The following is a 20,603-nucleotide window of genomic DNA, read 5'->3' as shown; positions in this document are numbered from 1 at the left end:
TCACAGTGCGCGGTTCAACAAGGAGCGCAAGAGCCCCCCCCTTGACCTTCCAACAGTGGCCGCCTCCTTCCCTCATCGCCCGCTCTAATCATAGAAGCTGTGCTTGTCATCCGATCCTGTTACAGCGTGGAGCTGCTCGTGGGGGACAAAACAAAGTCAGACTTAATCAACTTAGGGAAGTATTACAGTGTCCCCATTCACAAAGGATATGGGAATAGTACACTTAAAGTAGTGGAAAAAAACCCTATAAATTCACCCTGTATATCCCAGGTGGAACATTGTTTGTTGTGTATTGTTTAAGAGCTATAAACTTTGATATATTCACTCTAAATCCTAAAAGAATGGTAGTTCTGTCCGTTTTTATCCTCCGTATTACCGCCTCTGCATTTAAAATGCACACAGTTATCACATTTATAATCTATAATCTCACAGCTGTGCCCTGATTTGAATTAGCATCACGTCCGAGGCTTACTGTAAGATACCATATCATAAGACTTATTACACGTTTTTAATTAAACGCCCATTAGTCAACTTTCCCACATACTTATGTGTTATTTTTAACGGATTACTTGGAATAATTCCTTCGCTGTGAGTCACTGTTACAATCAAACCCCACTTTGGACTCGCACGGGGGACCCATTTCAGAGCACAAAGACAGAATTCCCATCTTCATGTCACTCTCGTATCGGCGCCGATCTCATGCTCAGCTCCGTAATGTCTCTAATTGAATGTTTTATCTGCAGATTTCTGTACGGGAGCAGAACAGAGTGCCGTTCATTAGTATTCTCAAGGCTGCTCTGCGTTGTGCTGCCACCCAGTGAGGCTGTCTGTGTGTGTGTGAGAGAGAGAGTGGGACGAATCCCAGGGCTCAAATAAATGTTTTTATGTATCTCTTGTAATATGCTTTAGTGTGTCGACTTAATGCCGGTTTATTCCATTCCCGTGAGGAGTGCAATATAATATCTTAACAATGTTTTTTTCTTGATTTATGGGCGAGAAACATTCAGTCTTACATCAAATAAAGATTTGTGTTAAAAACAAATCACTTTAGTTCATATTTAAAGGTGTAATAAGTTGTATTCTGTCAACAACACATTGAAACTGGGCCCCTCCTCCTGGGCTAACCGCCGGTTAGCTTGTCCTGTTACCGGGTTTGAGGCGCCTACCTGTCCAACAGAAAGAAGGCCCAACTCTGTATCGCTCTTTCGCCATGTTCGCCGGTCTGAATGGGGCCAAGTTGCTCATTTGAACCACTCCCACACTCACCTATACTGTGCTGTGATTGGCTCAGGGAACCACGACAGCATCCCTCCTGAAAACGTCCCGTGCAAAGCAAAGCAACAGAATAGCTGCAGAGGGAAGGGTCTGCACACACACTCACCAACACACAAAGAGGCCCATAAGTGATGATTTATATTGTATATATATATATATATATTGTGTATATGTATTAAAAGTCTATTTTTTGTTTTACACATTTAATTTTAGGGACTGTACACAAATGTACTCATCAGGTAGAGAGGCTAAAACTCTCTGTTCTGTTTATAAAAGTCAAGCTTCCACACTGTAAGAGTTGCCATTGAAACAAAGCAGGTTTTTTCTTGGGTTGATACCACTGACTGTATGTATAGATGGACAACGCGTCTCCATCTGCTCTCATTGTACGAAAGTGATGTCAAAATAGCCTCCTGTGACGAGGGATTGGACGAGATTGGTGGGTGGCGCCACCGCAGCCACTTCCGCTAACCAAAACACACACTTAACTTACCAGAAAAAATAGCAAGGATCCTGCACGCCGGCGTGTTTAACAGCAGAACAGCTTCTTGTGTTGGTCTGAAGCAGACGTTCACAGAAACTTCAATGACTGTAGTGATTGTTTTAGTTACGTCTCCTCTCACCGTTCCTCTTTACTCTGCTAATCCGGAACAGATCGGCTGCAGGAGCCGGGTTCGTCAACAGAGCTTTCAATCATCCTTTTTACAGCATCAAATACTTAATTAAAAATAAACTTGTTTGACTCATGTCCCATCTGTTAACATGGCGGAGGCGGGCTTTATGACCTATACTGTAGCCAGTCAGCAGGGGGCGCTCGAAATGTTTTGGCTTCGCTTTTAGGGAGCTGTCATGTCGCCCATCTTTTTATACAGTCTATGATTGATACGTATAGTAAAACAATTGTATGTATATGTATGTGTGGAGCAGCTGTGGCTCAGTAGTAGAGTCGGTCATCTTTCAATCAGGACGACGGTTTGATCCCTGGCTGCTACAGGACATGCCGAAGTGTCCGTGGGCAAGACACTGAACCCCAAATTGCTTTGACTGTCCAATGTTGTGATTGTAGATTGGTATAGCATCCTTTGCCATCAGTGTGTGAAAGGATGAATGTAACATTGAGTGCTTTGAGTGGTCAGAAGACTAGAAAGTACAGTCCATTTATTCCGAATGATATTTTAAATTTCCTGAAAAACATTACAAATTTATGACTCATCCTGCACTTTGGGACACAGACTAATTTTTACGCTTCCTCGAATGTTCATGTTGTTACGGCTGCATGTGTTCCCTGCACTGTTTGTCCCCTTTCCCCTTCTGTTGCGTCTTCCCAGCTCTTCCTCGGTGATTGCTCGATGAGGTGCACCTGGTCTAAGCTGCTTAAAAATCCCAGACATGACATCTGATGGAGAGACTTCTGGAGTGGGGACTGCTGTGGTTCTGCCTGTCTGACTGGGATTTTACGTTGTTGTGTTCTTGATTTTACACGTCCCTTCCCGAAGACGGTCAGGATCTACAAGGTTGCAATTAGTTAGTGAGTACTTCCTTAGCGTCCTTTTTATAAAGGAAATTAATTACAGGAAGTTAGTGCATAGAAGGAAGTGCATTACAAATTTAAGATGATGATTCTTGAAAATGTGAAAATAATTCTCCACTGCTATCTAAAAAATATTTGACGACCCTCCTATGAGACACTTTTTATACAGTCCCTTACCTCAGTTGTTTAAAAGTGCTGCCGCAAAGTCTGTAAATTGTTCCTGTATCCTTTCTGTTCTTTTTTACACCTTGCAAATAATTTTTAGACAGTCCCTTACCTAGGTTTTAAAAGTGTTGCCAAAAAGGCTTTAAATTGTTCCTGTATCCTTTCTGTTTTTTTTATACCCTACAAATAATTTTTATACAGTCCCTTACCTCAGTCTTTCAAAAGTGCTGCCGCAAAGGCTTTAAATTGTCCTGCATCCTTTCTGTTCTTTTTTTTTTTTTACGCTGCAAATACTTTTTAGACAGTCCCTTACCTCCGTCGCTAATATCACATCCCAAGAACGCTCCCTCAAATTCATGTACCTTCCTGAACCTGCAATCAGTTACGGGTCATCACTGTTTTTGTTTTGTTTTTACATTCAGAGCGATTGGCTCCTGTGAACAGCGATCAATACCTGCAGCAAGTCCTGCCTTAGCAATTATTCAAAGGAGGTTATTTACACCATAAAAGATTAAAAGTGCATAATGAATTTGAGATCATGTTACTTAAAAATGTAAAAGCAATTCTCCCTCGCTTTTTCATAAAAATATTTGGCGCCCCTCCTATAAGACACTTTTCTTTTTTATACCCTGCAAATAATTTTCAGGCAGTCCCTTACCTCAATTTGTGAGTGCTGACTTAAAGGTTTTCAGTTGTTCTTGTGTCCTTTCTGCTGACTTCCCAATCTCATGAGTGTAATATTTGTCAAAAACACAACCCCCAAATGTTATTTCACATCCCTGAGCAGCTTTATGATTCATGCCAGCTTCAGAGACTACAGCTCAAAGCAGAGTAATTCTCCATATATTCCCCTAGAGAGCAGCAGAGGACACTGAATAAACCGTCTCTTTGGCACTGTGGGGAACATTTGAAGGAGCATTCTGGTGCTTTTGCACCTTTGCTGCCAAAACTGTGAGGTAATTTTGCTAATAGAGCCAGCCTGAGTTCCCACCTTACATGGATCACAAATCAGTATCTTCTTGTCCTCCGTGATGTGCCAGCCGGGTTTTATACTTTCACGTCAGCCCACAAAGGAAGCCAGCGAGCAGACGAGGGTACACCGGCTTGTAAAATGAGCGGCCCTGAAAATGGTATACTGCTGGAGCCGTCCCGTTCACTGCAGCCCTATTAGAGTGGCATCATCAAAGTTTATAAGCTGTGGGTTGTAGTGGAGGATATTTGAAGAAGCTGACCCTGCTGGAACCTGAGGAAACTTTTCCTTTAAATCTGCACTTAATATTTATGTTTTTTGGCAAAGCAAATGTGTTTTTTAATACTTATTACATTTGTTCCAAACACTCGTGGTAATATTCCGTTTTTTTGCTCTGAAAATATTAGTCCCTCTGAAGGAATTTGTCCCTCTAAATCAGGAAAAACTCGCTCTGTAGTCACAACCAACAGAATAAAAAGCATTTATGAAATATGACTTTGAATTTCGATCATTATATCACAATAAACAGATCATCTCTGTGTTGTTTCTAAAGCCCACAGGTGGCAATTTGGACTCCACACCTCCCAGCTGGAAACCAAAACAAAATCTGCTCCTGACAGGTGCATTGACAGCAGCAATGACGCCAAATAACCAATCAGGAGAGGTGATAAGTGAGGTGGGCGGATTTCCAAAAAAGACAAAACGCTCCTAATCTTTTTGGATGGCCGATTTAATTCGCTGAAGGAGGTGTCAGTCACGCTAAGGAGGCGTGATCGGAGCCCCCACGTCCCAGCACACATACGCACACACTCCACTCCACTCCCCCCCCCCCCCACCTCAACCCCCCAGCCACCGGCGCTATGGCAGTGTGAGGAGTAAATGGCTCAGAGTATCCGCGGTGGAAACCGACCTAAACACTGGTCTGGGAACTGATAAACAAACACAACAACAACAAGAAAAACGCGGCGCGTAAAAGCTCTCCACGGCGCACGGAAACTGTGCCAGTTCTCCAAGAAGCCAAGAAGACTGACGCTATTTTTTTTTTTTTTTTTTGGTTGTTTATTTTTGTGTGTTTGTGTGCGGAAGAAACGAGGATATCTTAATTGGACATGTGAGTTACGGGAGTTAACAAGACAAGCAGCCCCTTTTCCAAGATGAAGTTCCTCGCTTGCGTCCTCGTCACTTTGGTGGTGATCCGATCGAGTGCAGCACAGTCAGGTGAGTGCGTGGATGCGCGTCTTTGCTTCTGGGTGTCTGACTTAAAAAACAGGGTACAAAACACCTCTCTTTCTGCTAAACACCTGCTCAAAAATGACAAATTCACTGCACATGTTTCCTGAATGCTGACGAATCGGCACCACAGTTTAACACCTGTACTGCTCGCTCTGAATCACTGCTGGAAACTTAACACAACTTCATACCCAACACGCTGATTCGGATCTGAATCATGGCAGCGAACACACACACACCTGCAGTAAATATTCAGCAGCTTCTCAGAGCGCTGCGTAAAAAATCTCAAACTCCTCTCCGTATAGTTCCTCCTTTTCACCACTTATTTAGATTTTTTAGAGATAAATAATGACACATTTTCGAGCGGAAAACGCGCGAAACCCACTTCGCTTGTGTGCCTGATTTGATCAATCTAATTGTAAAGAGAAATGAAGTCGCAAACATCTTCAGTTCACAAGACAGCGAATCTCTCCCTCGCGCTCTGCTTCATATTTTACTCTAAATATGAATGAATGCATCATCGTTTTAATTCAATTCCCTTAAGCGGACATTGATGGAGCGAGCACCGCGGCTATTTGCGCACATTTATGTGAATTGAGCTCGTTTGCACCAGTGGCACAGTTTGCACCCCTTACTGTCTTTGAATAATTTAGATGTAGCAGATATACTGAGGGCTATACAGGCGGTGTAAAAAAAAAAACAGCTCGCTTTCATCATTAGGACCCCAGTGGTGTCGATCCCAGGACGAAAATCACTTTAATGTTCCAGAAGAAATCCCATAAACACTTGTAATACGTCCCTGGTACTCAACAGTCAATTTATTTTGGAGTTAATTATATTTTTATTTACGTGTTTACGTGTGGTGTAGTTTCCCTGTGGCACCCCTGCAGGATATTTGCACATAGTTTTGCTCTGATGCTGCAACATGTAACATTTCAGACTTCTAACGCTGGCTTTTGAGACTATTTATCCGAGCAAATAATTAGAGGAGGCTTTGAAGTTGTGAAATTGTGCTGTTGAAGAGTTGCATCTTCTTTTGTTCACAGACTTACTGATCAATAAGTGTTTTAATGTGCGTAGTTATTCTGTTTGGTTTGGAGTTCAGAGTAAAGTCGGCTTTGGAATGATGACAGATGCACTTCTTGCAAACTAATATTGCTTGTTTAATTTTGGGCTGATAAGCAGTTCGTGAAGCCAGAATCTGACTTCTTAATTGACATAATCAAGCGTTGGCTAAGAATGCAGAAAGAGCGCAAAGAAAATAGGAAGTGGAAACACAAGAGAGTTCCTGGATTGATGTTCGGAGGTGAATTTTGGCAATCGCCCAACCTCTTGCAGGCACAAATTGTATTCCGGGACGCTTTTCTTCCTTTCTCCAAGGACAGGTCGAAGTTTTGGCGCAATCTCTGGTGGTTTGTGTGTCTCAGGCAGAGCTGAGGAAACAAACACACACACACACTCCTCCCAGTTGGCTGTGGTGTGTTGTGGCTCTTGGATGGAAGGCGCTGAATGCTGCCTTTTAAACAGAAGTGGATGGATGCGCGGATGCATGGGTGTCAGGCGGGATGAATGGGGAAGAAAAGTGGCACCCTCCCTGGTTTATTTATTCTCTATGCATACACTCCCATCCAAGATATTTGTGATGCAAATTCTGCCCAAGAATCTCAGCAATGCCTCTTGGGAAGTTCATTGTGTGTGTGTTGGTGGTAGTGGGTGTATACTTGAGATATTTGAGCGCTGTCTGTCCACTCCGCTTTATCGCCCTGTCCTTATTGTGGTTTTAAGAATTCATGCCCAACGCCATAAATCAGCTACTTTAAAAGCCACATCAGGTTGGAATAAGTCAGGGCTAGAGATGTTCACTTTGGTGGTGTTTAACACGGTGATTGAATCTGTCAGTAAGCTCCTGCTGCGAGACAAATGTCTGCAGAATTCCTGCCAGTCAGCCGGTAAACACTAAACTGTGCGTTTGATGCACAGTAAGGCCACATGTGTTGCCAAAAATGGAGGTGTTCACACCACGAGCGACTTGATTGATGTTTCTCTGTGGTCTGAAAGATTGTTGGCAGCGTGTGAGGATCTTAGCTGAGTCTGTGTTGAGGCTTTGCCTTCAGCTGCGTCATGAATCATGATTTTGATTCCAGATTAAGACAATAAAGCAACTGATTCAGAATTCAGGATCGACCCTACTGATGCTTGTTCATTTATCTGATCAATTCTGGACTTGGAAGGCAAGTGTTCAGAAGCGCTATCCCAACTATTGGAAATGATAAAAACATTGAGATTTTCAAACCAATTTCCCCTGATTACTGTGATCAGAAGTAAGAACAATAGATGTCCATCACTTATTGGTTAGATTGCTTTTAGTAGGATGGTGCAAGTAGAGAGTTTGTCCTTGTTGATTCATCTGACAAATATTCCCCAATGAATCGTCTTGAAAAGAGTGAAGAATTCAGGTTTCTGACTGGCGAGGGCGACGCATTCCAGTACCTTGTGATATTTCGTTTCCTGTTACAAAAGAAGAGAAACTTCAAATTCTCACGTTTTAGAACCCAGGACCAGGGTATGTTTGGCATTTTTACCCTAAAAAAAATCAATCCATAATCAGATCTGAGGACTCAATGATCGTTTAAGTAATCGTTGCAGCTCTAGGGGTTACTGCAATCCAGCAAATACTCCTTGGTCCTAACTTCGATTTTAACTCCACCAAGAAAGCTCGTCAGCAGTAAGATCTGTCAAACTACTCTTTCTGAGGTGAACTTGTTTGCTCCGTCCATCTACTTTACAGCAAAGAAAGGTCGCTTTTTATAACCTGCTTTCTTTGGACAGTGTGATTGCTCTGAGTTTGTTGATTTGCTTTCAATGTCTGGAGAAGAACTCTCCAAAAGGCCAAATCAAAAGATGACGGTATTCTCTTGAATAACTGATTCCTCTGCAGGGCTCGACGGTGTGAATCTTTGATATTTAACTTTGCCGGGTTTGGATCCTCCTCCTTGCTTTTGATTTAAACTTAAAAACACAGTTCTGCTTTCACAAAAAGTCTCACCTTTTGAACCTTTTTTAAATAATCCTCATACCGGTGATTTCGTCATCCTCTGTCTGTTTGTCTGCCTGCCGAGAGAAACGTTTTAATCGCCGCTGGCTCTCAAGTGTGTATTGCAAATGCTGCATTCCGCACGTGTGTGTGTGTGTTTGGGTGACATTTAAAGACGTGCTCTCCTGCGAAATGGCCGGGGGAGGGGAGAAGGGGGGGGGGGGGGGGGGGGTTGGGGGCGGGGGGCGGCTGGAGGGAAGGAAACCCGCTGAATGCCAGTATCAAATTACTGGCCGTCTGTCAGCTGGCACACACCGAGCTGGCCGAGGCTTTGTAGACGACTGACGGAAATGAGAATTTATTACAAGCTAATTAAGCTTTTTTTGATAGCATCAGTCTAGACCACGAGGCCTTTATTTGACAGCATGAGAGATGAGAAGGGTGACGGAATTCAATCTTGCTCTAAATTAGTCAACATTGCTATCATAAGTTGATATCTGCCAGGCTTAACCCGTGCCAGGCCTTGGCGGGATGCTGGTGGAATGCAAGGCGATCATTCCAGGCGAACTGATCGAGATATGTAGGGTATCTGTGCATTTGTCGGTGTCTTCCGGGGGGAATAAAATATGTCTGTTTGCACAAAAGATTAATAATTGCTGTTCAGTGAGGGTGACATTGAGATGTGGGCTGTTGGACACAACTGGACAGTCTCAGCGGGCCGCGAGGGAAGCCTTACAAATGATGTAGCGCGTGGGGGTGATGGAACGCTTTCCCAAGGCCTGATCCAGCAGTGCACTACCTCTCTTGGTACTCCCGGTCTGAATCAGCGCTCTGATTATCATCTGCACGGGCCGAACAAAGATGACGCTGTTCTTTCTCGGGTTCTTTTTGTCTGCTCTTCCCATGCGTTGGACAAAAAGGCGATCCGTCGACGTCACGTGCTTGTTTGCTGACATTTTCTTTGCCGCTGGCTGAACAGAGGGGCTTCTGTTCTTGCAAGTTCACGAACCACCCAAATATTTACATGCGGAATAAGAATCGCACAGCATGGGAAGGAAAACATCCAAGGCTTGGGTGCAAAGTAGCCGCTTTATTGGCCTCTATAATCATCCCCGAGCTTCTTGGTCCGTCTCTGGCGCTGTGTTTGTGTGCTTGGCAGGACAGACTTTTGAACCCCCCCCCCCCCTCTCTTGCGCCTTTGCTGCCTAATGATGAGCAGGGTTGGCTTTGGTAGTGCTAGCGTCCGGTGCCAACTCCTAGTGCGAGTTAGATTGGCCAGTCGAAGGCTGGAAGCCTGGCACAGATGTCCCCTTTCAGGAGGACTGCGATCTCACTCCTACACAGAAAACACAGTTTACCAATGCACAGGGTTTTACTTTAAACACCCGACATGCCCTCTTTTAATTTGTTTTTGCACGCTGGTTCTGCTCAAGTCTTTATTTATGTCCCACGTGCACTTGCAAGTTCACGGGGGAAAGGGCAGCGGAAGGAAGCCTCGTTTTAATGGTTCTTAAGTGTTGGGCAGCTTAATGCTTCCTCATTGTTTGCTTTAAGCACAAATCCAGAATCTACTTTAACTCATTTGTTTTGTTCTCTCCACTCTTTTTTTCCCCCTCTCTCTTCCTCTTTTACACACACAAACGCGCACAGTATTAGCGAGGCATAGCCCAGGAAAAGAAAGGACAGGAAAGACAGAGGAATCTTTTTTTCTTCCTCTACTGTTTCTTCGGGACCACTGGAGGGTTTGTTCGGCCCGCCACTTGTAATTCCACTCAGAGACAAATGCCTCCATCCTGCGTCTGAGGGGCTTCCTACACACACACACACAGCAAACACACACATACACTCAGATTTGCTTCACACCACTTCAGAGTTCCTGCTCTCATATAAGAACCCTTCTTTTACCCCGACTTTTATTTCATTAGCTCTCTTCCACTTCCCTTCACGCACGTTTGTCATCACTTTTCCTTTGCTCTATCCATTTCTTTATCTCATCCTCTCTTCCTCACACACCTTGTCTCCCTCCTGTTCTCATACGTTAACATCTCCACTCTGTTTTATTTCCCCTTCTCCGCTTCATCTCTCGCTGCCTCGGCTTTACTTTCCTTCCTTTAACAGCTTTTTATTTCCCTCTCTCTTTTCTTCCTCACACACACTCCTCCCTCTGTCTTTCATGAGGCACGCGCGCACGTGCGTGTGTATGAGGCTGTCACTGAGCACACAGGGAGAATGGAAAACATCTCATTTTTCCCCCTTTAATTACAACACCCAATTTGTTCCGTGGACAACATGCTGTCGGCAGCTCCTTACACCACTCAAACTGTCATTTACATGCTTACACGGATAAATATGTGCTTCTCTGTGTGTGCACTTGTTAGCTTGGGAGTTTTATGTGATGTGATGCTCATTTAGTGTCAATACTTTGGTGTATTGCCACATTGTTCAACTTTGATCGGTAATAAGAGACAAAAACCATCCATGTCTTGATATTTATTTGATTTGTTGCACATCTTAAGCTAATTAGGAATTCACCTTTAATTCAATGTTAGCATCTTTCAAATCTTCAAAGTTGCACTCGATACACAAGATAATCGACTCTTTTTGAACTACAACTGCAATGTATTTTAGCAAATGAATGTTTTTAAGTTAATTAATTAGTGGTTTTCATTCAAATGCTAATTTCTTAATGTGGTTTAATCATTAAATATAAAGAAGACTAACACAAGCCAATGATTAAAAAAAAAAGACTATTTTCATGATAATGCTGCACATACAGACTGTGGCCATTGAAACAAAAACGATTTGAACTCTTAACCCCATTTGCTGCTGACCTTTCCAAGTGTGTATGATCAGCAGCTGACCATAAGCTTCGGTATGCTCGCACATTACACGATTTATGAGTGCACTTAAAAGCATTTATCATGTAGCCAGCCCTGCTCAACAAAGTGTCTTCAGAGATGAACGATGTGACCAATTTACTGGATATTCTGATTTCTTAAACCTGCAGTAATTGGTTTTATAATTGTTGGCTATGTTATTCATACATGCCCAGAAAACACAAAGCAGCATTAGCATCATTTTTGCTCTTGTTTCTTGCCATCTTGTACATTTAAGTCCAATATCTGCACTCCTTTAAGCTCTGTTTTTGGTCTCCACCATCTCCTTAGAGAAATATCAAGCAGTTTAGCTGCTAGCTTACATATTAGCAATTTTTAACTGCTAAAGTTGAGCTCTGTTTTTCGTCTTCACCATCGCCTAAGTGATAAATCTAGCACTTTAGCTGCTAGCTAACATATTAGCAATTTTTACCTACTAAAGTTGAGCTCTATTTTTGGTCCTCCCCATCTCCTTAGAGAAATCAAGCAGTTTAGCTGCTAGCTTACATATTAGCAACTTTTAACTGCTGAAGTTGAGCTCTGTTTTTTCGTCTTCACCATCGCCTAAGCGATACATCTAGCACTTTAGCTGCTAGCTAACATATTAGCAATTTTTAACTGCTAAAGTTGAGCTCCCTGGTCAACTTTGGACTCCACCATTGGCTCAGAAAAATACCCAGCACTTTGGCTGCTAGCTTAAATATTAGCAATTTTTAAGACCCAAAGCTGATAACGTTGTCTGTCGTATGTTTGGTGCTGGGTACGTTGTCGTTAATAAGATAAGATAGTACTTTATTGATCGCCAGAGGGGAAGTTCGGTTGTGCTTGCTCTGTGTTGCGGCTAAAAACAAGGCAAGAAAGCAGTAAGAATTAGCCAAAACAGGGCAGATTAGGGCCTTAAAACCAAAACTGTTGGCTAAAAGAGTTCTGAGAAGAACTTCAAAGTTAGGTGATAGCTCTCTGTGGAGTTTGTGCGTCACACATAGCCTTGTCATTTGACACATCTAAAAGTATTAATAGGTGTAACTTTAGGAGTTTTCTTCAGCATGTTTTTGCTAGCATTTTGATTAGCATAAGGTTCAAATCAAGGGAAGGATTATTGTTTTGAGTGAAGGCTTTATAAGCTTCCTTGGACTGGGAAGTATGTGCATGTGCGTCCATTTCTATATCTGTGCTTGAGTAAAGAAGTATCGGCTCTGCATTTACACTTGCAGTGCTGCGCTTGGGCACCAGGCCAACACAGGAAGTGGGACAGCGTTCAGCTTCCTTTGATTGGCAGCGCTCCTTTGGCGGAGCAGGATCAAGTGCCATCGACTCCGTCTTTCACAACGAGTCTGGGCCTTTTCTCTCTTGGTTCCTTTGCCGTCTTTCACTTGCTTCCTCTTGCTTTCTGTTCTGCCTCTCAGCGCGACACAATGGAGGGCATTAGAATCACAATAGACATTTTTTTTTTTTTGCTGTAACCTTGACAAAGCTTTGCGTTTTAATGAAAGTCTGTGAAAGGAGAAATGATCACTGGGCTGTAATCCTTCATCTGCGCGCGTGTCGATCCGGCAATTCAACCAAGACCTGTAGATTTGTGACCTTTTGTTGCATTCTCGCTCTCTCTCTCTCTACACCCTCACACACACGGCAACTTGTCTGTCTTGCAGTTGCATCTTCTTCTTCTTGCAGTTAAAAATCTAGCTATTTTGGATAAGTTTTCTCCCTCTGTGTATGTGTGTGTTTCCATCTTTGTAATCGTGTGTGTGTGTGTTTAGTCAAGCCCGCCTGGTGTATTGTGTGTTCACTAATCCCTGTTAAGATATTCACGGCAGCTAATCTGTTTAATTACACTACAAATTAAGGATATTTACTGTTCCAAGACTTTTATGCGACACCCGCCTTAATCAGGGCCTTAATCTGTCTGGCACTGTGCGAGTGTGTGTGTGCATATGTGTGTGTTTGATTGATATTCTGTATGCTGAGGCATGTGCTTCTTGTGTCTATCAGGCTATTTCTGCCAGAGCCCGCCTGTAGCTCTCCCTGCTTTCTGAATATTTGCCCACATAAAAAAGAGAAAGAAAACAAGATATCTTTGTGTTTTGCCAGTTGACATCATCGCAGAGAAAATAGCATCGTTTACACGGATTAAAATGTAGAATCGTTGAGGTTTTACGACGGTATTTAAAGAGACTCAAAACGCTGATCCACAGGAGCATCACTCTCGGCGACTCGGAGTCATGTTCAGCTAATTCTACAAGATTAAAACTGTGTTCAGACATGGAAACATGCTGTGTTCAATGTCAAGGGCAAAATAATGACAGTACACTGCTGGAGCCAAATGTGTGTTAGCGCTCGATTCCAGTACAGCAAGTGGATGTGTATCTAAATTGAGCACAATGCCTGTAACGTCTCTGCATTAGGTGGTCCCTTGTAGATGTTTTGTTTCCTCATTGCCTCCTCAAATGACTGAATTTGGAGTTCCTATTAAATAGTGATGCAGTTGCAAACTGCCACTTGCTGATAAAACAAGCGCATAATGAGTCCAAATTAGTGTAAGAGTGAGAATCTCATAAGATCTGACGGCCGACCAGTTTATGGTTGTCTATAAGGAAACCGTTGCACTTCCTCTGCAATCGACTTCTGGCAACAAGCTGCAGGAACCAAACAGTTTGCTTAAATAGAAAAAGTTTACTAAATCATGAGTCTGAGAAGCACTTTGAGAGCACATCCTGCGGGTATAAGCTCTGCCTGAGAAGTCAAGTTTTGAAAACTTTCTGCTTACTTTTAAGTTTCATATTTGAGACGGATTAAAGCTTTTTTTTGATATTATTCTTCTTTCTTGTCTTTTTTAGATTTTTTTTTTTGGATGCCTTAGATTACTTTTTTCTGTGCCTTGATAGATGAAAAGGACACGTGGATAGTGTTGAACCCGGGGCCGCTGCATCGCGGACTATAGCCTCTATATGGGCTACCGTTTTACCCGCTGAGCTGAACTGGCACCTGTTTTTTTTCTTGCCGCCATTGGAGAGTGAAAAGGTGTCAGAATGCGACATCGCCTGGTGGAATCAAACCCGCAACATTGCAGATATATGGCATGCACTGTAACCAAAGGCCCCACAGGGCTTTCATTGATCTGACTTTGGCTTGTGAAGTGGTTTTGAATTTTGCAGTTTTTATGTGTTAAACTGTGATTGGTAAAACTGGCAGAAGTCCTTCCAGGGCGGCCATTTCTGTTGGTAAGTTACAATACTTGTTCCAAAAAAGGTTACTATTGGGATGTTGGGTTATATCTGTGCTAAATTGATTAGAATAATCTGAAAGAGTCTTCACTAGGGGTGGGAATTGCGGGGTAACAATACAATACAATACGATATGATACGCGATACGATACGCAATAAGATACTATTACCATACGTGATAAGATAGGCGATATGATATATGATATGATACATGATACGGGATATGTGGCCCGCGATAACGATAATATCACGATACAGCGATTCTGCGATAATTCATCTATTGCAAGACAATCATTTAACGATACACCACGATATCTTACTAACTGAAGAATACAATGTCCCCCTAAAAAGGTTAAGCGCAGGATGAATGTATTTATTCACTGCAATTTGGTCAGTTTCACAGGATAGGACACAAACTGAGATGATTCGATCTGGCGCCAGCCTATCAACAATTGTATTGCGCGAGTCAGGACGATGATATATTGCCGTATCAATATTTTCATCCCAAATATTGGCATGTTTGGTTTTATCTGTGCTAAATTGATTGCAAACACCTGAAAGAGCTGCTTTGTCTTTACGATACGATACCATACAATACGTGACCCAATATAACGGTAGTATCGCGACTCTGCGATAATAGATATACTGCAAGATAATGACATAATGATACATCATGATATGTGATTAACTTAATGCCCCGAAATAAGAAGCTTCTTGCAAGCTTTAAGAACAAATTTAACCGTTGAAGTGGTGACCACTGGGGCTGGGAAATCGCAGGGTAACTTAGGATACGATACGCGATACGTGGTCCACGATAACGATGATATCACGATACAGCGATTCTGCGATAATTGATATATTGCAAGACAATCATATAACAATATTTGACACAAACTGAGATGAAAGAACATACGTGTTTTTTATATTTGCCACCAGTTGTATTGCACGAGTCAGGGCGATGATCTATTGCCGTATTGACATTTTGACCCATCCCCGGTCTTCAGTGTAGATTTTGTGTAAATCAAGTGGGCATGTAAGCCAGGTAGGCCTCATTTGTGAATTGACCTTTTTGTTGACCTGTGTGCGTGTTGGAATTCATTACACGTCAGTATGCATGATTTTGTGCATACGTGTACAGGTTTCAATGTGTTATGTACAGTCCGTGAGAATCAGTGTGCACTGTATAAGTCTGAGGTTGTGTGTGCGTGCGTTTCAGATGGGGCACGCTGTCCTTTTTAAACGGCCCCTTCTGCGACGCTGACCTGTAATAAATGAGTGGGCGCGAGAAAGTGGCAGCCGTGACAGCTGACTGGGGAGGGAGGGAATAGAGGGAGAGAAAGAGAGGGAAAAGGTGGAGGTGTGTGTGACAAAGCGAGGTAAAAGAGATGGAAAGTCTCTGAGGATAGATAAGGAGGGAGCAAAGGAGGATGAGGGGGAGACAATGGAGAGGAGGAGGAGGAGGAATAGTGAGGGATTGGGGGTCGGTCGGCGTTGAACAATACCTTGACCAGAGGTGGAGACACTTTCCCTGCTTCCACTTGTTCTTTTTACCCCCATTACCCCTCCTTTTTTCCTCTCTGAAGTCACCTTGCAGTCCTTTTAGAAATATGGCCGCTCCTTGGGCTGCTTTAAAGCTACATAAAACTTGTAGAGGAGAAAACCTTGGCCGGGCTGTTGCTGTAACTGTGTGTGTTTGTGTGTGTGTGTGTGTGTGTGTGTGTGAAGGTGAGTCACCTTCAGCTTCAAGAAAAATGAGCGAGCGCTGCAAAGAGTGCACTTATAAGAATCTGTTTGTGCATTTCTATGGTTTTGAGCGCCGGTTCATTAATTTGTCTGCAGCTGAGAGGCAAAAACACACACTCTCAGGCGCACACACCTGAGCGCTCCCCTGCGTCCTACCTGAACCAGTTGCTCCGCGGCAAAACGCTCTTGGCAAGGTGAGCGCGAGCTGATGGTGGGTCATTTGCAAGATGGGAGACGGAGAAAGCGGACTAAAACGGGAGAGGTGGTCTAATTTTTAAGCTAGGAAAGGAAGTGTTGAAGTGTGCGTCCGGCTGAGGTTAGCGTGGCGCCAGAGAGACGGTGCGTTGTCGCTTTTGGCAAGGTGGAAACGAGCTGATGGCAATCATTTGAAAGATGGGAGCGCTAAAACAGAAGAGGTGGTCCAAATTCAGCTGAGAAAGGAAAGGATGACGCGTTTGTGTGTGTGTGTGTCCAGCAGAGGTTAAGGTGGAGCGAGAGAGACAGTGTGTTGTCTCTGAGGAGTACAGCTATCACCGCTGCTGAACGCTCCAATTAATCAACCCGGGCCACACAGGCACTAACTCTGCGTGTGTGTGTGTGCGAGAGTGTATCTATTGTGCGGTTGCAAAGTGTGTCAAGATCTATATTTGCATCAGTGAGATGCATCATCACACATACACGCACGCAAAGCCTTGTTTTGTCTTGTCTCCATGGTTAATGCTAATGGGGTCGCATGTGTCGTTTGTACCTGAAGACGAGCAAAAGACAGAACAAACACAGAATGTGTGTGTGCATGTGTTTGTTTGTTTCTTCAGTTAAGCACCGACTGGATTATGCACACATCTACAAACTGCTCTCTGCGAAGATAAAATATTCCTATTGAATATATCTGCAAAACTCTCTCAACATTATTTATTCATTTTTCCTAAAATACAGTTTCTTCCCCCGACAAATGAGACGTGAAAAGCGGGGTATTTGTTTGATACCAGTACCAAGATGCTAAAGGGGTTGTTAAAAAAACAAGAAAACTCTTGTTTTTTCATCGGAGGATGTCAAATTTTGCGTACACAAGAAACCAAACCATTTCCGCAATTGACGCCATTGATTACGGAAACCCGTCGATTTGGGTCCAACCTTGGGTCCAGCCCCCCCTTAGGGCGCCAAGGAAGATAAGGCTTTTTCTGCACTGAGATTGTCAAGGTTAGATTTGCACGTTAATTGAATCATTACAAAACCACTTAATAATCAACTACTACGTTCAACTAAGTAGCTACTTTGCATGCCACGCCTCTGTGAACTACAGGCTGATTGGTGTTGATTTAAAGATTTGGATTGAAACACTTTATTGTTTTGGTGTTCATGTGTGCGAGCTAAGGGAGCTCAGCCTTTGTTCGATAGAAGGGAAAAAGGTTGGGAACCACTGATCTAAAGTATCGGAGCAGGCCCGTCGCACCTGTGGGTGTTATGGGCGTTGCGACACCCGCACTTTCACTGAACCATAATTCCTGAGGGAATCATTGATGAAAACCAATTCGTCAAGTCGGGTTGATTGAAAGTCGATCAAGCCGATCACAGCCGTCTGACCATCAAACCGGGCCAGAGTAAAGTGACGTGCGCCCAGAAACGGAACTCATTGCTGGCGGTCAAAATCGGAGTAGGAACCAGGTCCAACTCAAGGTATAGGCGGTCTTCTAGGGCGCCACGTTCTTGGGACGGCTAGCTTCACCCAGTGAATAAATACCTAACTATTAGTTTAGTTATTCTACGTTGACCCAAAGGTCTTGGTTTAGGTTCGACTTGTTGTCGTCTTGTTGAAATACGGCTTAAAACTTTTTCACAGCTAGGAGGTTCCTGGTTGGGATCCTGGTTCAAACGTAGGGGGCCTTTCTGGGTAGAGTTTGCATGTTTTGGTGGACTCTGGCTTCGTTCCACAGTCCAAAGACATGCTCGTTAGGTTCATTGGTGACTATAAAATTTCCCATGAGCGTGAAAGGTTGTCTGTCTCTATGTGACTGGCGATCAGTCCAGGGTGTACCCTGACTAACCCTAACCCAACCCTGAACAGGATAAGCGGTATAGATGGATGGACTTTTCCAATATTCAACCAAAGCCATGACCATCCCTTGGCTTTAACCAAATGTTTAGAAGCCTAAAACTACTGTATTCACCATTTAACACGTAGGAAAGCAGGTTTCACTTCAATTTAGATCATGGAATATGCAACAATGCCTCATTTTTCTGTGCCTTCCAACTCATTACAAACACTTGCTTTTGCTTTTTTATCAGTTTTTCAGCCGATTGAATCCCCACAGCACGTCTTCCAACACTGACAAAAACAAAGAAGAACAATTTATGATGAAATGTGAATAAAAAAGCAGCAAAATTTTCACATTTTTCAAGCCGGATTCAGTGTATGTTTGGTAATTTTCAAAGACACAATTGTTTCAGCTCATGAAGACCTGGACAAGAGAAACGAGGATCAGTGAAGCTCTGTTCAAAAGCAAATTGATAGTAAAATACTTGAAATCTTGCTCCGTCCCAGGTTCATTCTAAGTCCATTGAATTCCAGAGTGGCTGCATGTATTCATGTGTTTTCCTGAAGATAAGCACTGTGAGAAAATCCTGAGGGAGACAGAGCGAGTATGAAAGACAGACAGAGAGACATTTAGAAAGCTGGAGATAAATGCAGGACAGATAGAGTCCAAGCGCACGTGGTTTCATCGTCCGGCGGTGCAGACAACGCTTCGCACCGTCACGCTGCTGCCCTCTGCGAGCCCGTGTTACGCTTGAAAATGAAATTCTCAAAAGGCTTTCACTCCCTTGAAATCATGTTTCAACCGCGGGGCAGTGGGGCATACAAACGGGTTCACTCGAAAAACTCATTGTTGTGGTCTGTCATAGCTTTTTGTGCCGGATTATAGGCTGCTTTTCGAGGTTTTTCCAGTCGAGGAAACACTGTAAATCCAATTAAGTAAAAAAAAAAATTAAGATCCAGCTCATCAGTCAGTTTTTGTGAGGCAGAGAGAGATGTGTGTTGTCATCTTTCTGGGGGATTTCTGGGGATTTGCAGAATTCTTAAAGCCTGCTATAACCCAGATCTCAGACACTTTAACAGGAACTGGAGAACTGATGCAGCCTTTTTGTTATGTCATTTTTCTAACATGATAATCATTCAAAGAGAGTGGAGAGAATAACAAACAAACAGGAGTTTGGTCCCTTTGGCAACACAGCGATAAAAAGTGCAGTGTGAAGAAGTGTTTGGAATAACGTCCATTACCTTTGACCTTCTTTCACAATAAAAGCCCCCCAGTTTATGCTTTAAATGTGAAGTGTGTTAGGAAATTACTAGATGTTTAATACAGCTGATACTGTACACTTTCATGGTAATCATATGCTGCCTTGTTTCCACTGAATTAAAGTTGCTTTGATACCTATACCAATATTAATATGGATACAGATAACTGTATCGACATCAATACCGATGCCAGTATCAATACCAATACCAGTATTGATATAAATACAGATACCAGTAATGATGAATGAATGAATGAGTACTGAATACCAGTGTCAATACCAAAACCAGAAATGATATCAATACTAATATCAGTATCTGTATCAATACCAGTGTCAATACCAATACCAGTAATGATATTAATACTGATATCAGTATTTGTGTCGATTCCATTATCAATACCAATACCAGTAATAATATCAATACCGATACCGGTATCTGTATCAATATCAGTGTCAATACTAGTACCAGTAATGATATTAATGCTGATGTCAGTATCTGTATCGATACCAGTGTCAACACCAATACCAGTAATGATACCAATACCGATACCAGTATCTGTATCATTACCAGTGTCAATACCAATACCAGTAATGATATTAATACTGATATCAGTATCTGTATCGATACCAGTGCCAATACCAGTAATGATATCAGTACTGATACCAGAGTTGATGCCAATAACATTAATGATATCAATATCGATATCAGTATCTGTGTTGATACCAGTGTCAATACCAGTAGTGATATCAATACCGATACAGTATCTATCGATCCCAATAGCAGTGATGATATCACTACTGATATAACGATTAATGCTGATATCGATACTGACATCACTATCAATATTGATACCGATATCAAATACCAGTACTGCTATTGGCCTACAATACAGCCAAAAATGCAGTATTGGCATGTATGCCATCATAATTTATCACCAAAATCACCTGGTTTCAGGTAAATGATCATGTGACAATAACAAAGACAACCATGGCAGTGCTAGTGGAGATTGAAATGTTAGTAAGAAAAAAGTAAGCATCGTTTTTTTCATGTGTTAAATAAATACTGCGGTGGAGGTCTGGGTAGTGTAATGAATATCGGGAAACATCTCGGCTGTGAATGTTTTGTGCATGTCAAGGCTATTGTATAAAGTGTTTGAAAGGTGGACCTTGCTACTTTTTGAATATTAACACTCTCTACAGCTGAAATCATTCAGTCCCCCCCAAAAAATTCTATAGATATTTTCAATATCCTTTTTTTTTT

General features: G+C 42.6%; 1 protein-coding gene across 1 annotated transcript in view; it reads left to right on the top strand.

The window, feature by feature from the left end:
- Positions 1-5,083: 5,083 nt before the first annotated feature.
- The window catches only part of LOC138603716 (receptor tyrosine-protein kinase erbB-4-like), a 268,639-nt gene continuing 253,119 nt past the window's right edge, over positions 5,084-20,603 (top strand). The window contains exon 1 of the mRNA XM_069675611.1: positions 5,084-5,159. Coding sequence (XP_069531712.1) covers positions 5,096-5,159 — 64 coding nt within the window. The 5' untranslated portion in view covers positions 5,084-5,095. The remainder of the gene's footprint in view (positions 5,160-20,603) is intronic.

This window comes from Semicossyphus pulcher, unplaced genomic scaffold, assembly GCF_022749685.1.
Source record: "Semicossyphus pulcher isolate SPU_LCO1_2020_fin unplaced genomic scaffold, fSemPul1.0.p SCAF_24, whole genome shotgun sequence".
Lineage (NCBI taxonomy): Eukaryota > Metazoa > Chordata > Actinopteri > Labriformes > Labridae > Semicossyphus > Semicossyphus pulcher.
Note: the sequence above shows the minus strand (reverse complement) of the source record. Positions and strands in the feature narration are given on the sequence as shown.